At 41.9% G+C, this 20,579-nt stretch overlaps 1 protein-coding gene and 1 pseudogene across 2 annotated transcripts; both read right to left on the reverse strand.

The window, feature by feature from the left end:
* Nucleotides 1-9,421: 9,421 nt before the first annotated feature.
* On the reverse strand, nt 9,422-15,269 carry LOC115164296 (hyaluronan synthase 1-like). Of its 2 annotated transcripts, none has more exons than XM_029716629.1 (5): nt 13,780-15,269; nt 12,631-13,306; nt 12,320-12,545; nt 11,999-12,131; nt 9,422-11,882 (listed from the first exon to the last, which is right to left on the reverse strand). In XM_029716629.1, the coding sequence occupies exons 2-5, from the start codon at nt 13,285-13,287 to the stop codon at nt 11,207-11,209; spliced, it is 1,692 nt and encodes a 563-aa protein (XP_029572489.1). In that variant the 5' UTR covers nt 13,288-13,306; nt 13,780-15,269; the 3' UTR covers nt 9,422-11,206. The 2 variants fall into 2 exon arrangements, with proteins under 2 accessions (XP_029572489.1, XP_029572480.1); XM_029716620.1 differs by having other exon boundaries at nt 13,776-15,268.
* Nucleotides 15,270-16,307: 1,038 nt separating this feature from the next.
* Nucleotides 16,308-18,775, reverse strand: LOC115165738 (trypsin-3-like; annotated as a pseudogene).
* Nucleotides 18,776-20,579: the final 1,804 nt, after the last annotated feature.

The raw sequence follows: 20,579 nt of genomic DNA on the forward strand, positions 1-20,579 counted from the left end.
GGCTGAACATACTACAGTAAAACCATGGGAGTATTTGACATTGACTTGTTTCCAAAATTGTGGTTTGGAACTCGTGACCCAATGGTTAATCACCGCTAACTCTGCTTGGGTTGCAGACCCCAAATATATTGGTTTTATTTGTGGTTTTGCGTGGGTCACAAGGAAACGCCAACAGCCTCAGAGAGCAAATAACTTGGGAACCACTACCATATGTATTTTGGCAGGTTTAATATCAATGACCTCGAAAGACCTAGCTGCAGTGGTGTATAAAGTACCTAATTGTCATACTTGAGTAAACGTAAAGATATAGTACCTAAATAGAAAATAATGACTCAAATAAAAGTGAAAGTCACCCGGTAAAATACTACTTGAGTTAAAGTCTAAAAGTATTTGGTTTTAAATATACTTAAGTATCAAAAGTAAATATAATTGCTAAAATATACTTAAGTATCAAAAGTAAAAGAATAAATCATTTCAAATTCCTCATATAAAGCAAACAAGCCGGCATGATTTTATTTTATTTACGGATAGCCAGGGGCACACTACAACACTCAGACATAATTTACAAATGAATCATTTGTGTTTAGTCAGTCTGCCAGATCAGAGACAGTAGGGATGACCAGGGATGTTCTCTTGATAAGTGCTTGAAATTGACTATGTTCCTGTCCTCATATTTAAGTTGTTGTTGTTTTTCCCACTAGTGTTTGTGGGAGATTATTTTGAGTTAGTGAATGTTGCACCTCTTCATCACGGTTTGTTGTTTATGTTTATTAGTTTATTGTATGTCTTGCATAGTTTCACAGTTAAATAAAGATGTGGAACGATACACACGCTGCGCTTTGGTCTCATTCATACGACGACCGTGACACCTTTGACTTCTTAACAGACAGTGGAAATGAAGAACGGAAGAATGGCCTTGACACTGGCAAACCTAGAAGAAACTGTAAAAACACCTTCCACTAGCACTGGTACACTAACGGAGACAATGCAACACCACAAGAAAGTGGGTTGATGCAGAAAATCTGGACTTCTGTTACCAACTGGAGTGGCCAAAATGAAGAAACTACCCCTGAATCTGACATTGACCAAAATGTAGAAATGCAACTAAAAATGGCTGGTTTATGTGTGCTCAGTGGGGCAGCAGAAATAAACATAGAATGGACATTTGTATGCTATGTAGCAAATCCCCCATGACAAGTATAGCAATAGTACCTAAACCTGCGATGTTTGAGGTTTGTGCAAATAGTGCAAACTAGATGATGTGAAACTCGGACATTTTCATCATTCTGACTCAATTGTCTGTGCCACGTGCAAAAAGGGGGACTGCCCCTTATGAATATGTTTAGAGTATACACATAGTATAACAGAATATAACCATGTACTCAATGTAACAGTTGCTGAATGATCATTTATGTTAGACCTTCTGAATTTCACTATGCTTAGACATGTAAGTTACATAGGTCACAAGAGTCTACAGAACATGCCCTTAATCCTCTAACAGGTTTTTTCACTTGTGACCTAATAGTGGTTAGAGAGGTGTCTGTGAGGGAGGGCCATATGTTTAGGTGTGTCACGTTCGTCATAAGAAGGAGACCAAGGTGCAGCGTGCGTAGAGTTCCACATAGTTTAATAAATGAAACTCACCAAACAAAACAATAAAGCACAAATGAAACGTGAAGCAAATGGTGTGCTCACAGGCAATTAACCAAAAAACAAACAAGATCCCACAAAATCCCAGTGGGAAAAAAATGCCTAAATATCATCTCCAATTAGAGACAACGAAAGATTAGGAACCATATCAGGCAAACATAGAAATACATAATCTAGAATGCCCACCCAAATCACACCCTGACCTAACCAAATAGAGAAATAAAAAATCTCTCTACGGTCAGGGCGTGACAAGGTGTCATATTGAGAGTGACGTTATAAGGGATTCTGAGGTTTAGTTTAATGGTTTTGATGTTTCTGTTGTTTTTCTTTTCTAATACATAACTATAAATCTCTGGCAAGGCTAAGAAATGCGTGCATATGCTTTTAAACTATGTTGAAGGACAGTTGGCTTGATGAGGGATCTTATACTTCTTTCTAGCTATAAGAGGGGATATGTTTGGTCCTGCCTCCTCCGTACGAATGAGAAAGGCGGGGGGGGGGGGGGGGGCGAGGTGCTTCCCTTCTCACTTGTACGGGGGTACATTTTAAGGTATGGGACTTATTAAACCCCAGAGGATAGAGATATTGTTTTTTTTCCAGAACATATGTGGCAATTAATCATTTCAGAAGGAGCCAGCAAAACGAGTGCTCTCTATATGTGCACTGGGTCACTAGACATACACCTGTGTGGGAATTCCTGTAACTGTGTTATGGCCTAATATGTACTGTTGCTATGGTTACGCCTCTTGGGTCTTTTCCAGAACATGGGTGTCCCTTTCAGAGGAGTTAGCAGGATGACATGTCTGGTTATTTCTATAAAGTGCCAAGGACTGTTGCTATGGTCCTACATGCATGAACCTGTCTTAAGGTGAGTACATGTCTGTATTTTGTAACTATTGGTGTGGCTCTACAGCGAGGCAATTACATAACAGTGGCTAAATGCCAATATCAGTCATTAAGAGGAGATACTATGGGTGTGACGTAAGTAGGAAAAATGTAGAAGAAGTATGTGCCAAGCGGGGAAGGTGTTGATTGCATGAACCAGCTCGGCTTTTATTATGTTGTAAAAAAAAGTATATTTCAACTGACAGGCTCCGGTATTTGAGAAATATGATTGACTGAATATTTCCACGACATTGTCGTGTTCATTTAATCACTTGATAATGCTGTTGTAATGGTCATTTAACAAGTTGATAATTCTGTTGTCGTGTTCATTTAACCAGTTGATAAAGCTGTTGTCGTGTTCATTTAACCAGTTGATAAAGCTGTTGTCGTGTTCATTTAACCAGTTGGTAATGCTGTTGTCGTGTTCATTTAACCAGTTGATAATGCTGTTGTAGTGTTCATTTCGGTCTGTTGCACATCTGTAAATGAAAAGCCTCTAATCAGTCAAGAAGATTCATCATTGTCAGAGCATTATATCTGTTATTGCTTTATTAACATTTTGATAACGTCACAAAGTATTCGCTTATAGAATTTCTTTTGATCTTTAAGGGCAGAACACCAGATGTTTCAACCTTGCCGGCTTGGGGATTCAAACCAGCGACCTTTCGGTTACTGGCCCAACACTCTTAACCGCTAGGCTACCTGCTGCCCCCAGAATGGCGATTCACACAGCTAATATTTTCTCTGCAAGACAGGCTCTTTAATGATCTGTTAGTGTTGCATAACAGCATTTAAAAACAAATGGGTATCACTTACACAATTCATATACACAGCAATATATCCACCAGTTCCCTGGGGGTCATGGTCTTTGGGGAAATATACAGAGGTACTTTGTTCATTCTGCATATAGAATGGAAAATATGTTATTAGGGGATGACAGTTACTTTGAATGGTTTGTGGTATATGTATTGATGATTTCATTTTGTTTTATTGTTTCAATACAAAATTCACCAGATTGGGATACTGGAGTGTGGGATTCTGCGAGGGGTTACAGTGATATCTTCATGATCTGGTAACTCGTCTGAGAGATCGCCAGTAGAATAAGGTCTGAGTGTTCCGGAGGAAGTGGAACGAGCCATGAAGAGAGGGTCCCTACGAAGAGGTCCTAGCAACACCAACAGCCGTCCAGGTGAAAGGAAGCACTATGTGGTACCATCTAAACCACTGTACCAGAGTTCCAGAGGGGATCGGCGAGTGACTATCGAGCCATGAGGAAGCAGACGACACCAGGCAGGAGCCTGGAGGGAATGGAAGGAGTGGATGCTGATACACCAGGCAGGGGCCTGGAGGAAACAGAAGGAGAAAAGGATCACGGCAGAACTCCCAATATTCAACAGATGCACTCGCCTGAAGATCCAGAGAGTCCAGGGATTGGGAGGAGTGACATGCCTGTTGCTCCTGATGACATACCTATTCTGGCAGATACCCCTGTCCTCTGCTTCTTCATGGCTCGATAGTCTCTCGCCGATCCCCTCCGGAACTCTGGTACAGTGGTTTAGATGGTACCACATAGTGCTTCCTTTCACCTGGACGGCTGTTGGTGTTGCTCGAACCTCTTCGTAGGGACCCTCTTGCCATGGCTCATTCCACTTCCTCCGGGACTCTCGGACCTGGTCTCCTGGGATCACCGGACGTGAAACCTCTGGACCTGGTTCAGGTTTTTGCATTCTTTCCGTGAGGCTTTCAAACTCAGAGACTTATAGCCTCTGTCGAAGGGGACGGAGAAACTATGACAGGAGAATGGGAAGGAAACTTCCTGTTACGTCCTGACCATAGAGAGCTTGTATTTTTCTATGGTAGAGTAGGTCAGGGCGTGACTGGGGATTTTGGTATAGTTCATTTATTTCTATGTTGGTTCTAGTTTCTTTTTCCTATGTTGGGGTTTTGTCTAGTTTACATTTTCTATGTTGTGTTCTAGGTTATTTTTTCTAGGTTGGGGTTTGCGTATGATTCCCAATTAGAGGCAGCGGGTCATCGTTGTCTCTAATTGGGGATCATATTTAAGTTGTTGTTTTTCCCACTAGTGTTTGTGGGAGATTATTTTGATTTAGTGAATGTTGCACCTCTTCATCACGGTTTGTTGTTTATGTTTATTAGTTTATTGTATGTCTTGCATAGTTTCACAGTTAAATAAAGATGTGGAACGATACACACGCTGCGCTTTGGTCTCATTCATACGACGACCGTGACACCATCGACTTCTTAACAGACAGTGGAAATGAAGAATGGAAGAATGGCCTCCACAGCGGCAAACCTAGAAGAAATTGTAAAAACACCTCCCACTAGCACTGGTAAACTAACGGAGACAATGCAACACCACAAGAAAGTGGGTTGATGCAGAAAATCTGGACTTCTGTTACCAACTGGGGTGGCCAAAATGAAGAAACTATCCCTGAATCTGACATTGACCAAAATGAAGAAATGCAACTAAAAATGGCTGGTTTATGTGTGCTCAGTGGGGCAGCAGAAATAAACATAGAATGGACATTTGTATGCTATGTAGCAAATCGCCCATTACAGGTATAGTAATAGTACCTAAACCTGCGATGTTTTTGCAAATGGTGCAAACTAGATGATGTGAAAATCGGACATTTTTCATCATTCTGACTCAATTGTCTGTGCCATGTGCAAAAAGGGGACTGCCCCTTATGAATATGTTTAGAGTATACATATAGTTTAAAAGAATATAACCATGTACTCAGTGTAACAGTTGCTGAATGATCATTTATGTTAGACCATCTGAATTTCACTTTGCTTAGACATGTAAGTTACATAGGTCACAAGAGTCTACGGAACATGCCCTTAATCCTCTAACAGGTTTTTTCACTTGTGACCTAATAGTGGTTAGAGAGGTGTCTGTGAGGGAGGGCCATATGTTTAGGTGTGTCATGTTCGTCATAAGAAGGAGACCAAGGTGCAGCGTGCGTAGAGTTCCACATAGTTTAATAAATAAAACTCACCAAACAAAACAATAAATCACAAATGAAACGTGAAGCAAATGGCGTGCTCACAGGCAACTAACCAAAAAACAAACAAGGTCCCACAAAAACCCAGTGGGAAAAGGCTGCCTAAATATGATCTCCAATTAGAGACAACGAAAGATTAGGAACCATATCAGGCAAACATAGAAATACATAATCTAGAATGCCCATCCAAATCACACCCTGACCTAACCAAATAGAGAAATTAAAAAGCTCTCTACGGTCAGGGTGTGACAAGGTGTCATATTGAGAGTGGCGTTATAAGGGATTCTGAGGTTTAGTTTAATAGATTTGATGTTTCTGTTGTTTTTCTTTTCTCATACATAACTATAAATCTCTGGCAAGGCTAAGAAATGAATGCATATGCTTTTACACTATGTTGAAGGACAATTGGCTTGAGGAGGGATCTTATACTTCTTTCTAGCTATAAGAGGGGATATGTTTGGTCCTGCCTCCTCCGTACGAATGAGAAAGGAAGGGGGTGAGGTGCTTCACTTCTCACTTGTACTGGGGTACATTTTAAGGTATGGGACTTACTAAGCCCCAGAGGATAGAGATATTGTGTTTTTTCCAGAACATATGTGGCAATTAATTAATACAGAAGGAGCCAGCAAAACAAGTGCTCTTTATAAGTGCACTGGGTCATTAGACATACACCTGTCTGGGAATTCCTGTAACTGTGTTATTGCCTAATATGTACTGTTGCTATGGTTACACCTCTTGGGTCTTTTCCAGAACATGGGTGTCCCTTTCAGAGGAGTTAGCAGGATGACATGTCTGGTTATTTCTGTAAAGTGCCATGGTCCTACATGCATGAACCAGTTGTCGTGTCTTTGGGCACCATTAAACTGAAGACATGTTTATCAAAATAACTCCCTGTAATTATTATCACGCGATTAAACTGATTTATCGTTTAACTGTAATTAACTATGAGATCGGGGCACCAAGGAAAATATTCAGATTACAAAGTTATAATTTTCCTAATATAACTTTCCTATATTATAACAATATATATTATATTATAGTATAGGCCGATTATCTTCTGGTTTAAATGGTGTATTTTACCTCGCGTCCAGTCTCATTCCAAACGTCGTAAATTATTGTATCTGCACGAATCCAGCCTTTACTAAGTCATCCATACATCAATTGTCTTAAAATCATTTATTTACTAAACTAAGTAATTCACAGAAAGCATACAAACAGTAATTATCGTCACAAAGAATTGTTAGAGTAATGTGCCCTAGTGGGCTAAACAGGCATGGCTGGTGTCTTGTTAAAACAAACGGTCATAAAGGGCAGCTGAGAAGGCACACAGAGTTCATTAATATTAACAATTGATATGCTAATCCTTTACACATGAACGCTCACTCATTCGGGATATATTGCAATCAATATATATTTACGCTCAGTGTGTGTCGGGATCCTTGTTGGAGAGTTCTGTTCTGTTGGAGAGTTTTGTCCGCTTTCTCTCTCTGTTAGAATGGATCTTTCAAAGCGACATTCATTAATGTCGTTATAGAATGGATGTTTCGTCGGTCTTCGCGTTCAATGATATAATTTCTAGCTGCAGACTATAAATTAATATCAAAGACTTGTTATTATTCTGTCGGTCTCGATAGTCTAAAAGTTTAACCACGTGGTATAGTTAACTTTCAGTGGAGGAATTGGATGGTCAAACCTTGGCTCTCTCTTCTGAGGTAAGCTGGTCTGAAGAAAGTAAATCAGGGTGGGGGTTTTATACATGAACATAGAACAGGCTTGTCACATGACGCCTGGTCCTGTCTGTGTCCCTGGGGGCGTGCCGATGACTGATTTAAGCTTTGAACAGAAATACATTCTATCACATTAACATCAGTACATAGCATCTCAACGTATTACAAATAGCTTTATCCTTATTAATACATTTTATACAACCATTGAGATGCAAGTCCCATAGCTGAGGCTATTATATAAACAGTATTATGGTAATATGGCAATATTGTCTCTTCTGAGTATCACAAAATTGTACCAAGCGGACCAGTTCGTAGCTGGATTCTTCACCAATCTTTTATACCTTCTCCAGAACATAAATGTCGTTCGGTTCCCCAATTCTGTGAGTTGGAAGAATTTCCTTGGTCTCTTTATGAAACCCCTCTGTGTCTCAACTGGGCCAGGCGGCAGGACATTTCCTTTGGAATTTACGACCGCCTTCACCGGGCCTGGGTAGGGAGAGGTAGGTAGGGGGATGGTGCAAGGGGGAGGGGGTCAACTGTGCTCCCTGTACTCAAAGAGGGCAACGTCATGACACTGTCTTAAGGTGAGTACATGTCTGTATTGTTTAACTATCTGTGTGGCTCTACAGTATCCATGCCCTAATGAGAAACCAAACTAAAATGAGTGCGAGGCAATTAGATTACAGTGGCTAAATGCCAATATCAGTCATTAAGAGGAGATACTATGGGTGTGACGTAAGGAGGAAAAATGTAGAAGAAGTATGTGCCAAGCGTGGAAGGTGTTGATTGCATGAACCAGCTCGACTTTTATTATGTTGTAAAAAAAAGTATATTTGAACTCACAGGCTCCGGTATTTGAGAAATATGATTGACTGAATATTTCCACGACATTGTCGTGTTCATTTAACCACTTGATAATGCTGTTGTAGTGGTCATTTAACCAGTTGATAATGCTGATTTAGTGGTCATTTAACCAGTTGATAAAGCTGTTGTCGTGTTCATTTAACAAGTTGATAATGCTGTTGTCGTGTTCATTTAACCACTTGATAATGCTGTTGTCGTGTTCATTTAACCAGTTGATAATGCTGATTTAGTGGTCATTTAACCAGTTGATAAAGCTGTTGTCGTGTTCATTTAACCAGTTGATAAAGCTGTTGTCGTGTTCATTTAACCACTTGATAATGCTGTTGTCGTGTTCATTTAACCACTTGATGATGCTGATTTAGTGGTCATTTAACCAGTTGATAAAGCCGTTGTAATGTTCATTTAACCAGTTGATACAGCTGTTGTCGTTTTCATTTAACCAGTTGATAATTCTGTTGTAATGTTCATTTAACCAGTTGATAATGCTGTTGTCGTGTTCGTTTAACCAGTTGATATAGCTGTTGTCGTGTTCGTTTAACCAGTTGATAAAGCTGTTGTCGTGTTCATTTAACCAGTTGATAAAGCTGTTGTAATGTTCATTTAACCAGTTGATAATGCTGTTGTCGTGTTCATTTAACCAGTTGATAATGCTGTTGTCGTGTTCATTTAACCAGTTGATGAAGCTGTTGTCGTGTTCATTTAACCAGTTGATAAAGCTGTTGTCGTGTTCATTTAACCAGTTGATAATGCTGTTGTCGTGTTCATTTACCCAGTTGATAATGCTGTTGTAGTGTTCATTTCGGTCTGTTGCACATCTATAAATGAAAGGCCTCTAATCAGTCAAGTACATTCATCATTGTCAGAGCAATATATCTGTTATTGCTTTATTAACATTTTGATAACGTCACAAGGTATTCGCTTATAGAATTGCTTATGATCTTTAAAGTTAGCTCTGATAAGTTTGTTCAGTTTATCATGATTGGCAACGGGGATACCTAGTCAGATGCACAACTGAATCTATTCAACCGAAATTTGTCTTCCACATTTAACCCAAACCCTCTAAATCAGAGAGGTGCGCTGGACTTCCTTAATTGACGTCCACGTCACCAGTTGCTGTTGGGGGTTAACTGCCTTGCTCAAGGGAGAACACCAGATGTTTCAACCTTGCCGGCTGGGGGATTCAAACCAGCGACCTTTCTGTTACTGGCCCAACACTCTTAACCGCTAGGCTACCTGCTTCCCCCAGAATGGCGATTCACACAGCTAATATTTTCTCTGCAAGACAGACTCTTTAATGCTCTGTTAGTGTTACATAACGGTGCTAAAAACAAATGGGTATCACTTACACAATTCATATATACAATAATTAACTGTCTATTGCAGTTTTCAGACTCTTTTAGAACTTCCACCCACCCAGACCTGTCATAAAAAGTTTGTATGGTACAAAAACAGCAAAAAAGACTCTCCTCCTTCCACCAGTCAAATGAAACCAATGCAAAGCAACTGGCCCACTAACTGCCCTGAGAGGTCAGAAATGTTGACTCTACATCAGTAATTATACCTCTTGATGAGCAACGATGACCCTCCTGATGATAGATGTCTCTAACAGAACCTCTCATTTCTCAGATTATCATGTGTTGCACAATGGAAATCAGTACATCAGTACATAGTACATCATGCAGACATTCCATTGCAAGCTAGGGGCCAGTATTAGGGGCTACAGCAAAGGAATAAATGGTATATTATGGCTTATAAAAATCATTGGAATGACTGTATTTTTCTTCCCTTCTGACCACAATGGTTACCTTACCTATCAACTGTCAACTATCAACTGTCAGGGAAATCAGGGGTATATTTAGCATTGACGGTGGAGGCAGATGAAGCAACCATTAAGACACCAATTTCAACATCCTAGATTGATAGGATCATTGAGAGATGGGTGTGGTAGCCAAACAATCCCTCCTCAACAAATCAACAGTAGGCTACTGTACTCCATGCTTTTCATAAAATACTTCATTTTTAACATACATAGATACATTCATTCACATTTGCAAAATAATATGAAAAAGGAAATAATCCCATACAATGAAAAATGTGCATAAAGAATTTATACAGACATGCTCAGTCAGTTCAGTTCAAATCGAGCCAGGTGAATCTCTCCTGTTTATACTCAACATGACAGCAGAACCATTGTCCGTCTATCTCACAGGGCTTCACAATGCATCCCTGGGAGTGGATATCACATGTATGATTGTCTAATTGTCTTCCTATGGAGTCTGTCACTATTATTTACACAGAAAAAAATATTTTCACTTAGAACCACAAGACATTTTGCTAGTTTTCTTCCAAGGTAATGTTTAAAAAAAAAAATGTTATTAAATTCCAGTCCAATTTCCAGTGCATTATTGAGAGAAGTATATTTCAAAACAAAGAAAAGCTACTATGTCTGATATGGTATTTTGTTGTGTAAGGCACATATCAAGTCATGTACAGCGTGATCTAATAACGGTTCAATCATGTTGTGCTCAAGAGAGATTACAAATCCTTATATTAAATAAATGTAACACTTCGTTCGTTAGGCAGTCAGTAGAAATAAGCAACAGCAAAACAAGGGCCATCTAGAATAGATTACTAGTCTTATCATCAACTGCTGAGAGGACTCCTGGGAGGTATACTATACTGCTTCTGTATACAGTTTCAGTTATAAAGTATTTGTAAAGACAACTGAATGTCAAATATTCACTCACTTAACAACTAACAACTCCTTTCTCCATCTTCAGTAGCACGGCAAACTGTAGTTATCAACAATATATTCTCATCTTTGACACTATTCTTGATGAAGCTTCCCAGAGTCTAGGTAATTGTTCTCATATACAGTACTTTATATCCATTTATATATTCTACGGTTCAGTTGATTTAGCAGCTGTATAAAGGTTATCTGTTCACAGTTACTGTAGCACAATATTAAATAAATAAATGAAACATCTTTGATGTACAAAACACTAAATAAATACTAAATATCCAGTCTTTTTTCCCTTGTATAGAAAACTGTCCCTATACGCTAACGTCATAACTTTGGGAGCGTTTCCTAAACAGCCTGCGGAACCACACCCAGTAGAGGAAGATCATGAGGAACCAGTAGCAGACGTACGCCGCACAGCCGTAGATCAGAAACCTGGTCTCTAGTACCTTAGCCGGCATGGACCAGTCCTTTTGGCTCTCCTTGTAGATGGTGTAGCAGGACCCGCCCAGCAAGATGGCCGCCCACACTGACAGAGGCAGCAGGGGGATGTAGTTCCCAACCATCTTGCGGCGGCCCGACGTGCCCCAGCTGCTCTTGTTCATGGTGATAATGGCAAAGTACTTGGCGGGCAGCAAGCTGGTCATGTAGAGGGCAGAGTAGAGGGACATAAACACCATGACCAGGTCGCGGCGCAGGATGCAGGCATAGGCCGCCTTGATCAGGCCGATGAGCTGGATGCAGCAGAGGACCCAGAGGATGTCCCACAGGGTTCTTGTCCAGAACAGCTGGATGATGGTGGCCGTGACGAAGAAGGGGAAGACACCAGAGACGATGGACTCGTAGGTCATCCACAGGTGGTGCTTGTGCCACCACATGGCGTTGTAGAGCCACTCGCGGAAGTAAGACTTGGTCCAGCGCGTCTGCTGGTTGAGCCACCGGAGAAACTGGCCTGGCGTCTCCGTGTAGCACTTGGAACGGGCCGTGTATCTGAGAGCAGAGGATGGATGATGATGAATGAGTCTAATGTCATCTTATCTCCAGTAAAGTGTTGTGCTTCAGTTTATTTGTGTATGAGGAGTATTTGTGAAGAAATGTATACTCACTTGGTGGCATAGCCCATGCTGAGCATGCGGTTGGTGAGATGTCTGTCATCCCCAAATGTGCAGTGAGTCCCCAGGAACTTCTGGTTGTACCAGGACTCTAAAAACTGCTGGAGGAGGTCATTCCTGTACAGACCTGAGGATGAAACCAAATCTATGTTATAGCACTGCAGTTCACATGCATGTACATTCAAATCGTATCACTAGTTATGTTAATGAATACAAATAACATAGTAATATTACATGACTACCAGTAACATAAAGAAGAGAAGCAAGGTTATGACTCATGTTTATCGCGGTCACAGGAATGTGTAATTTCCTTACCCAGGGGGCCGCTGATGCAGGAGACACAGTTGAAGAAGGACTGGCAGGACCTCTCGATGTTGAACGCCATCCAGTAGCGCAGGCTGCTCATGAAGCTGATGTAGGACTCCTTGAGGTTGAGGATCATCACGTCTCCTCCCACCGCCCCGTACTTCTGGTTGCTCTCCAGCACCTTACACAGCTCCACCGTAGCCAAGGGGTCTAGCTTGGTGTCAGAGTCACACACCTGGAGGAGAGAGAGAGAGCGAGATTAAATACAGTATTTCCCTAATCTCAAGAGCCATACAAAGAGATGTAAGTAAACTCCTCACCTGTATGTAGTCCACCGACAGTCCCAGTGCCTTGAACGCTGTGTACATCACCTCCCTCTTTCCACCCCACTTCTGCATGATGCACACACACCTCCTGCTGTTGATCAGATCCTCCACCTCCCTCCTCTGGGGGTCCTCTCCCAGCCCATAACTAGCATCCTGGGTCTGGGTGGGGTCCCATGTGTGGTAGTTATTCCTCCACACGTAACAGCCAGGGTCCCGGTCAGCAAACACCTCCCTGAACATCTCCAGCATGTAGAGGTCGTCCCCTGAGTTCCCATCCACCACCATGATGACCCGCAGCAGCTCTGGAGGGTACTTGAGGGCCCGAATGGAGTTGAGGCACTCGCGCAGGTATTCTGGGTCCTCCTGGTAGGCTGAGATAGTTAAACCGATGGTCTTGGTGAATGTGCAGGCCTTGCTTCGGGCCCTCATGCGGCGGTGCTCCACGAAGGCAAAAAAGCTCTGGACCAGGATGTGGAGCCCCAGCAGGACGCCATAAAAGCCAAAGGAGATGATGCCGTACGGGGAGGTGGCCAGCTGGAAGCCCTGGACGTAGGCCCACACCATCACCCCCAGCACCACCAGGGCAAAGAGGAATGTTAGGATGGCACGGACTATCGAGCCCATCCGCCTTAGTAATGGTTTCAGTTCCATTTTTTCCCCCTTTAGATACCTGTGTCAATCAATGAAGATGAACATTGAAGATAAATACATTGAAACACGAACAAATAGGCTAAATTAAAGATTAGATTTCATTTATTGAATTAAGTGAATTGATTGAAAAAGGCCAATCATTATTTCAAGTATTATTATGTCAACAATATGGGGTCTACAAAATGTATTTGATTTTGATTTTAACCTTTAGGGTTGCTTATTTTAAGATAGAAAAAAATTGTTGGGCATCATTATGTCAAGTAAGTTCCAGATAACTATAAATACCAAAGACATCCTACCACAAAAGCGTTATCATGAAAAAAATATATATGTAATTGTTTTTATTTGACACATCAATCTTCAAAAGATGTTATCAAGATGTTACCTTGTTTCTTTGTGACGGAGACAATGTACCGCAAAACGAAAATGTATTTCTCATGGTAAAACAATAAATAAAACATATTTCCATTAAAAATGTATAGCCTTACCTGCCTTTGGTGCCAAATTACTCCACTCTTGAAATGCTCCTTCGTCTCTGTCTCCTACTCTCTCTCTCTCTCTACTCTGGCAATTTGCGTGAAGTTCGATTACTTGATAAACTTGAGAAACACGCTTACTCCAGATGCTGCCAGATATGAGCGCAGATATAGTGGCCCAAAGCAAAACCATCATAGGTATAACGCCCTTAATACCGGGTTTATGAGTCAGCACGTGCTGCGTCAAAGTAGAAAATAGGTCCATAGTGAATTTGCCAAATATAAATCAACAGGGATTAGATTTACTCCAGTAAAACTAGTTATGTGCGTCCATTTTATAGGAAAATCCGCATGTTGGATTTCATTCAGGAATGCACCATTTTGTACATTTCTAATCATTACAATTTTGACTCAAATATGTCACGCTGTCAAATATATGCCTTTTGTAAAATGGATCAGGGTAAACCTCCATAAGGACCACAGTAATCCTGAAAATTAAAATCTTCTTTTGTTTTAGGTTATCTGTTTGTATTGTCGACAAAAAAAAGATTGATCTTGATCAATTGTAGGCTACTTATTTACAATTAATTTTTTTGAGTACAGGCATTTAGATATTATTCACTTGACTATTGAATAGAATAGAGTAGAATAAAACAGAATATCCTACTTAATTTTTCCCATAGGGAACTTGTGGCATTTGGATTCGACAATGAATACATAACAGCACAATTCACATATGGCACAAACCCCTTATACAAGATCAACCAAAAGTGTGGGAAATATCACTACTCTCATCTCCACCATACATTTCCATTGAGGAATATTGCATCACAACTACCTTCTCCCTGACCAGTCACTGCCCTGATCTGTCAAGAAGTTGAATGATGCCCTCTGCTGGCACTATAATAACCCTGCATCCTTTCTCTTGTACTGAACATTGTCAGGCAATGCCAGTCACAAGGCTAACAAATGTATATCCACCACCACACATGAATGTTGCATAGAGATGGGCACATCAAGCAGTGGTTATGACCATATGACCATATCTTATCTCATGGATCAACCTGAGGGTCTTTGTTTTGGTTCAGTGACAGTGAAACATGACATACTATAATACTGCCTCAGTCATGCACATTCCTTGGTAAAGAGGCTGAACATACTACAGTAAAACCATGGGAGTATTTGACATTGCCTTGTTTCCAAAATTGTGGTTTGGAACTCGTGACCCAATGGTTAATCACCGCTAACTCTGCTTGGGTTGCAGACCCCAAATATATTGGTTTTATTTGTGGTTTTGCGTGGGTCACAAGGAAACGCCAACAGCCTCAGAGAGCAAATAACTTGGGAACCACTACCATATGTATTTTGGCAGGTTTAATATCAATGACCTCGAAAGACCTAGCTGCAGTGGTGTATAAAGTACCTAATTGTCATACTTGAGTAAACGTAAAGATATAGTACCTAAATAGAAAATAATGACTCAAATAAAAGTGAAAGTCACCCGGTAAAATACTACTTGAGTTAAAGTCTAAAAGTATTTGGTTTTAAATATACTTAAGTATCAAAAGTAAATATAATTGCTAAAATATACTTAAGTATCAAAAGTAAAAGAATAAATCATTTAAAATTCCTCATATTGAGCAAACAAGCCGGCATGATTTTATTTTATTTACGGATAGCCAGGGGCACACTACAACACTCAGACATAATTTACAAACGAAGCATTTGTGTTTAGTCAGTCTGCCAGATCAGAGACAGTAGGGATGACCAGGGATGTTCTCTTGATAAGTGCTTGAAATTGACTATGTTCCTGTCCTGCCAAGCATTAAGAAGTACTTTTGGGTGTCAGGGAAAATGTATGGAGGATAAAGTCACTTATTTTCTTTAGGAATGTAGTGAAACAAAAGTAAAAGTTGAATAGTTGAAAATATAAATAGTAATGTAAAGTACAGATATCCAAAAAATGACTTAAGTAATACTTTAAAGTATTTTTACTTAAGTACTTTACACCACTGCCTAGCTGTCCATTCTACTTTATTTACCCTGACTACATCTTTAGGGACATAGAAATCTGATGACGAGATCGTTGAAGGCCCACACCCATAGCCACCGGCACTGTTGTGAACGAATCCACACGCCTCAGGTCAGACCCAAATAGGATGCCTCAGGCCACAGGGCCAACAGAGCCCTTGGCCTGGTCACTATAATGTCATGGTGAAGGGTGTGGTACTTGGGGTATTTTGGATGGTGGGCAGACTTGTCAAATCTGGCTATTCTACCATATTGTGAGAATATTCCCACACTGGAAGACTGACTAAGACCATAGTCTAAATAGAATATGTATTCTTTGCTTCTCTTTGCTAGACATGATTTGGTCATGTTTTTTGATTATTGCTTAAGAATGATCAAGGTATAGCCAGCAGAGGAAGCCAAGTGCTCAGTTTTTATCTCTTGTACACTCAAGCTAGCGCCTTCACGATAGCTCAAATTCTTATCCTCTCATAAGTCAACCCTATGATGTCACTCAACACAGACCACACGATAAACTATTCAATAAACAGACACACTTTATTTGATATTGTCAGTTCAAATTGTTAATCCCATGACATCAGGACCAGCCTTTGCTACTTAGCCAGATGCCATGGTGTTTTGGATCTATGACACGTAGTTGCAGACTTTGGTGTAGACGCCAGGCTTCTTCCTGAGAGCACAGCCATGAAGCCAGGACACAACACCCTGCAGCTCCCCATCACACACCAGAGGGGCACCAGAGTCACCCTGAGAGGTGGGGGGGGGGGGGGTAGAGAGAAAGAAAGTGACAGAGTGGAAGATGGGGGAGGTGATGCGAGAGATAAAGAAAGAGGGAGCGCAACAAGCCAGAGTGACAGGACAAGATAGAGAGATTCAGTGACAGATCAAGATGAAGAGAGACAAGAAAATATATAACCAGAGATCAGTGTGATTGCATCATGGTACAAACTGTGAAAACACGAAAGTAAAATATGAAGAAGTACAGTACAGGTCTATTCTGTCAGTTACCTGGCAGGAGTCCTTGCCTCCCTCCATGAAGCCTGCACAGATCATGTTCTCAGTCATCTGGAAGAAATAGGCTTCCAGGCAGGTGTTACCAGTCAGGAGGGGGACCTCCACATACTGCAGTGTGTCAGGGTACCTCACTGGAACAGAACAGAGGGAGCAGGGTACCTCACTGAAAGTAAGAGGCAGCAAGAAAAGACACAGACATATGCTTCTACATCTGCATCGCTTGCTGTTTGGGGTTTCAGGCTGGGTTTCTGTATGGCACTTTGTGATATCGGCTGATGTAAAAAGGGCTTAATTAATACATTTGTTTGAATTTGATTGACATGTAACAAGGCATTAAAACTTTCCATTTGAAAAAAATCAGAAGTGGAAAACTTGAGATTTCTTAAAAGACTGTAAAAGTACCAATCACTGTAAAATAGCTGTTGTCCTCAGCTGTTAACCGTTTATAACCAAGGCAGCATGGTATCTTATCAGGTTCTGTACACACTGGGCAAGTAGGTCACCTGGGGTAATAGACACAGCTGTTTTACACACCCACACAAACACACGCGCACACACACGCACAAATGTTTGTATTATTATATTTTCTTATTTCTTATTGTTGTTGCATTGTCGAGAAGGAACCTGAAAGTAAGCATTTCATTGGATGGTGTATAACATGTGTATCCCATACATACGACTAATAAAACTTGAAACTTGAAACACACATTCCACTCACAGCCTTCGTTGCTGGCACGAAGGCTCCCCAGCCAGAGACCTGGCACATAGTTCCAGCAGTGCCACACTTAGTGGGGAGAGCCACAGAGCTCACATAGCTGTTGAGGGTAGCAGGCTGGCTTAGCTTGATCAGCGCAATGTCACTGTCCTGGGTACCGGAGTTGTAGTCTGGGTGGCAGATGAACCAGGCAGACATGATGTGCTGCTCCGTGTCCTCAGGCTCCTTGATGTTGTGCTCCCCTAGACAGACCTCCAATGGTGACCTGCAAGGTTATAGCCAGAATGGAGATGATACTGTGGTTGTTGGAGGAAAAGGAGGGTCCTGCACTAAAAATCAATTCAAAAATCAAATCAAATCTCATTGGTCACATACACATGGTTAGCAGATGGTAATGCGAGTGTAGCGAAATGCTTGTGCTTTTAGTTCCTACAGTGCAGTAATATCTAACAAGTAATTTAACAATTTCCCAACAACTACCTAATACACACAAATCTAAAAGGGTGAATGAGAATATGTACATATAAATATATGGATAAGAGATGGCCGAGCGACATAGGCAAGGTGCAATATATGGTATAAAATACAGTATATACATTCAATATGAGTAATGTAAGATATGTAAACATTATTAAAGTGGCATTTTTTAAAGTGACATGTGATCCATTTATTAAAGTGTCCAGTGATTGGGTCTCAATGTAGGCAGCAGCCTCTCTGTTAGTGATTGCTGTTTAGCAGTCTGATGGCCTTGAGACAGAAGCTGTTTTTCAGTCTCTCGGTCCCAGCTTTATGCACCTGTACTGACCTCGCCTTCTGGATGGTAGCGGTGTGAACAGGCAGTGTCTCGGGTGGTTGTTGTCCTTGATGATCTTTTTGGCCTTCCTGTGACATCGGGTGCTGTAGGTGTCATGGAGGGCAGGTAGTTTGCCCCCGGTGATGCGTTGTGCAGACCGCACCACACTATGGAGAGCCTTGCGGTTGAGGGCGGTGCAGTTGCCATACCAGGCTGTGATACAGCCCGACAGGATGCTCTCGATTGTGTACGCCGAGGAACTAAAAACTTTCCACCTTCTCCACTGCTGTCCCTTCAATGTGGATAGGGGGGGTAGTCCCTCTGATGTTTCCTGAAGTCCACGATCATCTCCTTTGTTTTGTTAACATTGAGTGAGAGATTGTTTTCCTGACACCACACTCCGAGTGCCCTCATCTCCTCCCTGTACGCTTTCTCGTCGTGGTTGGTAATCAAGCCCATTACTGTTGTCGTCTGCAAACTTGATGATTGAGTTGGAGGCGTGCATGGTCACGCAGTCGTAGGTGAAGAGGGAGTATGGGATGGGGCTGAGCACGGACCCTTGTGGGGCCCCAGTGTTGAGAGTCAGCGAAGTGGAGATGTTGTTTCCTACCTTCACCACCTCGGGTCGGCCCGTCAGAAAGTCCAGGACCCAATTGCACAGGGCGGGGTTGAGACCCAGGGCCTCAAGCTTGACTATGAGCTTGGAGGGTACTATGGTGTTGAATGCTGAGCTGTAGTCAATGAAAAGTATTCTTACATAGGTATTCCTTTTGTCCAGATGGGATAGGGCAGTGTGCAACGTGATGGCGATTGCATCGTCTGTGGACCTGTTGGGGCGGTATGCAAACTGAAGTGGGTCTAGGGTGGCCGGTAAGGTGGAGATGATATGATCCTTAACTAGTCTCTCAAAGCACTTCATGATGGCAGAAGTGAGTGCTAGGGGGCGATAGTCGTTTAGTTCAGTTACCTTTGCCCTCTTGGGTACAGGAAAAATGGTGGCCATCTTGAAGCATGTGGGGACAGCAGACTGGGATAGGGAGAGATTGAATATTTCCGTAAACACACCAGCCAGCTGGTCTGCGCATGCTCTGAGGACGCGGCTAGGGATGCTGTCTGGGCCAACAGCCTTGCGAGGATTAACACGTTTAAAAGTTTTATTCACGTCGGCCACGGAGAAGGAGCGGGTGGGGGGGGGCGCAGTCCTTGTTAGCGGGCCGTGAAGGTGGCACTGTATTGTCCTCAAAGCGGGCAAAGAAGATGTTTAGTTTGTCTGGAAGTGTGGCGTCGGTGGCTGTTTTCTTTTTGTAGTCCGTGATTTCCTGTAGACCTTGCCACATACGTCTCATGTCTGAGCCGTTGAATTGCGACTCCACTTTGTCCCTGTACCGGCATTTCGCTTGTTTGATTGCCTTGCGGAAGGAATAACTACACTGTTTATATTCAGCCATATTCCCAGACCTCTTTCCATGGTTAAATGCGGTGGTTCGCGCTTTCAGTTTTGCGCAAATGCTGCCATCCATCCACGATTTTTGGTTAGGGTAGGGTTTTAATAGTCACAGTGGGTACAACATCTCCAATGCCTTTCTTTATAAACTCACTCACCGAGTCAGCGTACAAATCAATGTTGTTATCTGAGGCTGACCGGAAAATTTCCCAGTCCACGTGATCAAAACAATCTTGAAGCATAAATTTCAATTGGTCAGACCAGCGTTGAATGGTTCTAGTCACTGGTACATCCTATTTGAGTTTCTGCCTATAAGACGGAAGGAGCAAGATGGCGTCATGGTCATATTTGCCGAAGGCAGGGCTGGGGAGGGCTTTGTATACATCGTGGATGTTAGAGTAGCAGTGATCGAGTGTATTACCCCCTCGCGTAGTGCAATCAATATGCTGATAGAATTTAGGTAGCCTTGTTCTCAAATGTACTTTCTTAAAATCCCCAGCTAAACCAAATGCTGCATCAGGATATATGGTTTCCAGTTTACATAGAGTCCAGTGAAGTTCCTTGAGGGCCGTCTTGGTGTCTGCTTGAGGGGGAATGACTGCCTACCCCGGCCAAACCCAGACGATGCTGGGCCAATTGTGCGCCACCCTATGGGACTCTCAATCACGGCCGGATGTGATACAGCCTGGATTCGAAACCGGTACTGTAGTGACGTCTCTAGCACTGAGATGCAGTGTCAGACCGCTGCGCCACTCAGGAGTCCTAGAGTATAGAGTGTAATCAGACTTGATTTTTTATGGAGTTAATGGAGAACCAAGG

The sequence above is a fragment of the Salmo trutta genome, chromosome 3, assembly GCF_901001165.1.
Source record: "Salmo trutta chromosome 3, fSalTru1.1, whole genome shotgun sequence".
Lineage (NCBI taxonomy): Eukaryota > Metazoa > Chordata > Actinopteri > Salmoniformes > Salmonidae > Salmo > Salmo trutta.

Excerpts from the sequence above, each read along its gene's own strand:
- LOC115164296 (XM_029716629.1), bottom strand. The coding sequence starts at position 13,287 with ATGGAACTGAAACCATTACTAAGGCGGATGGGCTCGATAGTCCGTGCC. Across the intron at positions 12,546-12,630 it reads TGTCGGTGGACTACATACAG|GTGTGTGACTCTGACACCAA; the intron begins GTGAGGAGTTTA and ends TCTCTCCTCCAG. Across the intron at positions 12,132-12,319 it reads CTGCATCAGCGGCCCCCTGG|GTCTGTACAGGAATGACCTC; the intron begins GTAAGGAAATTA and ends TTTCATCCTCAG.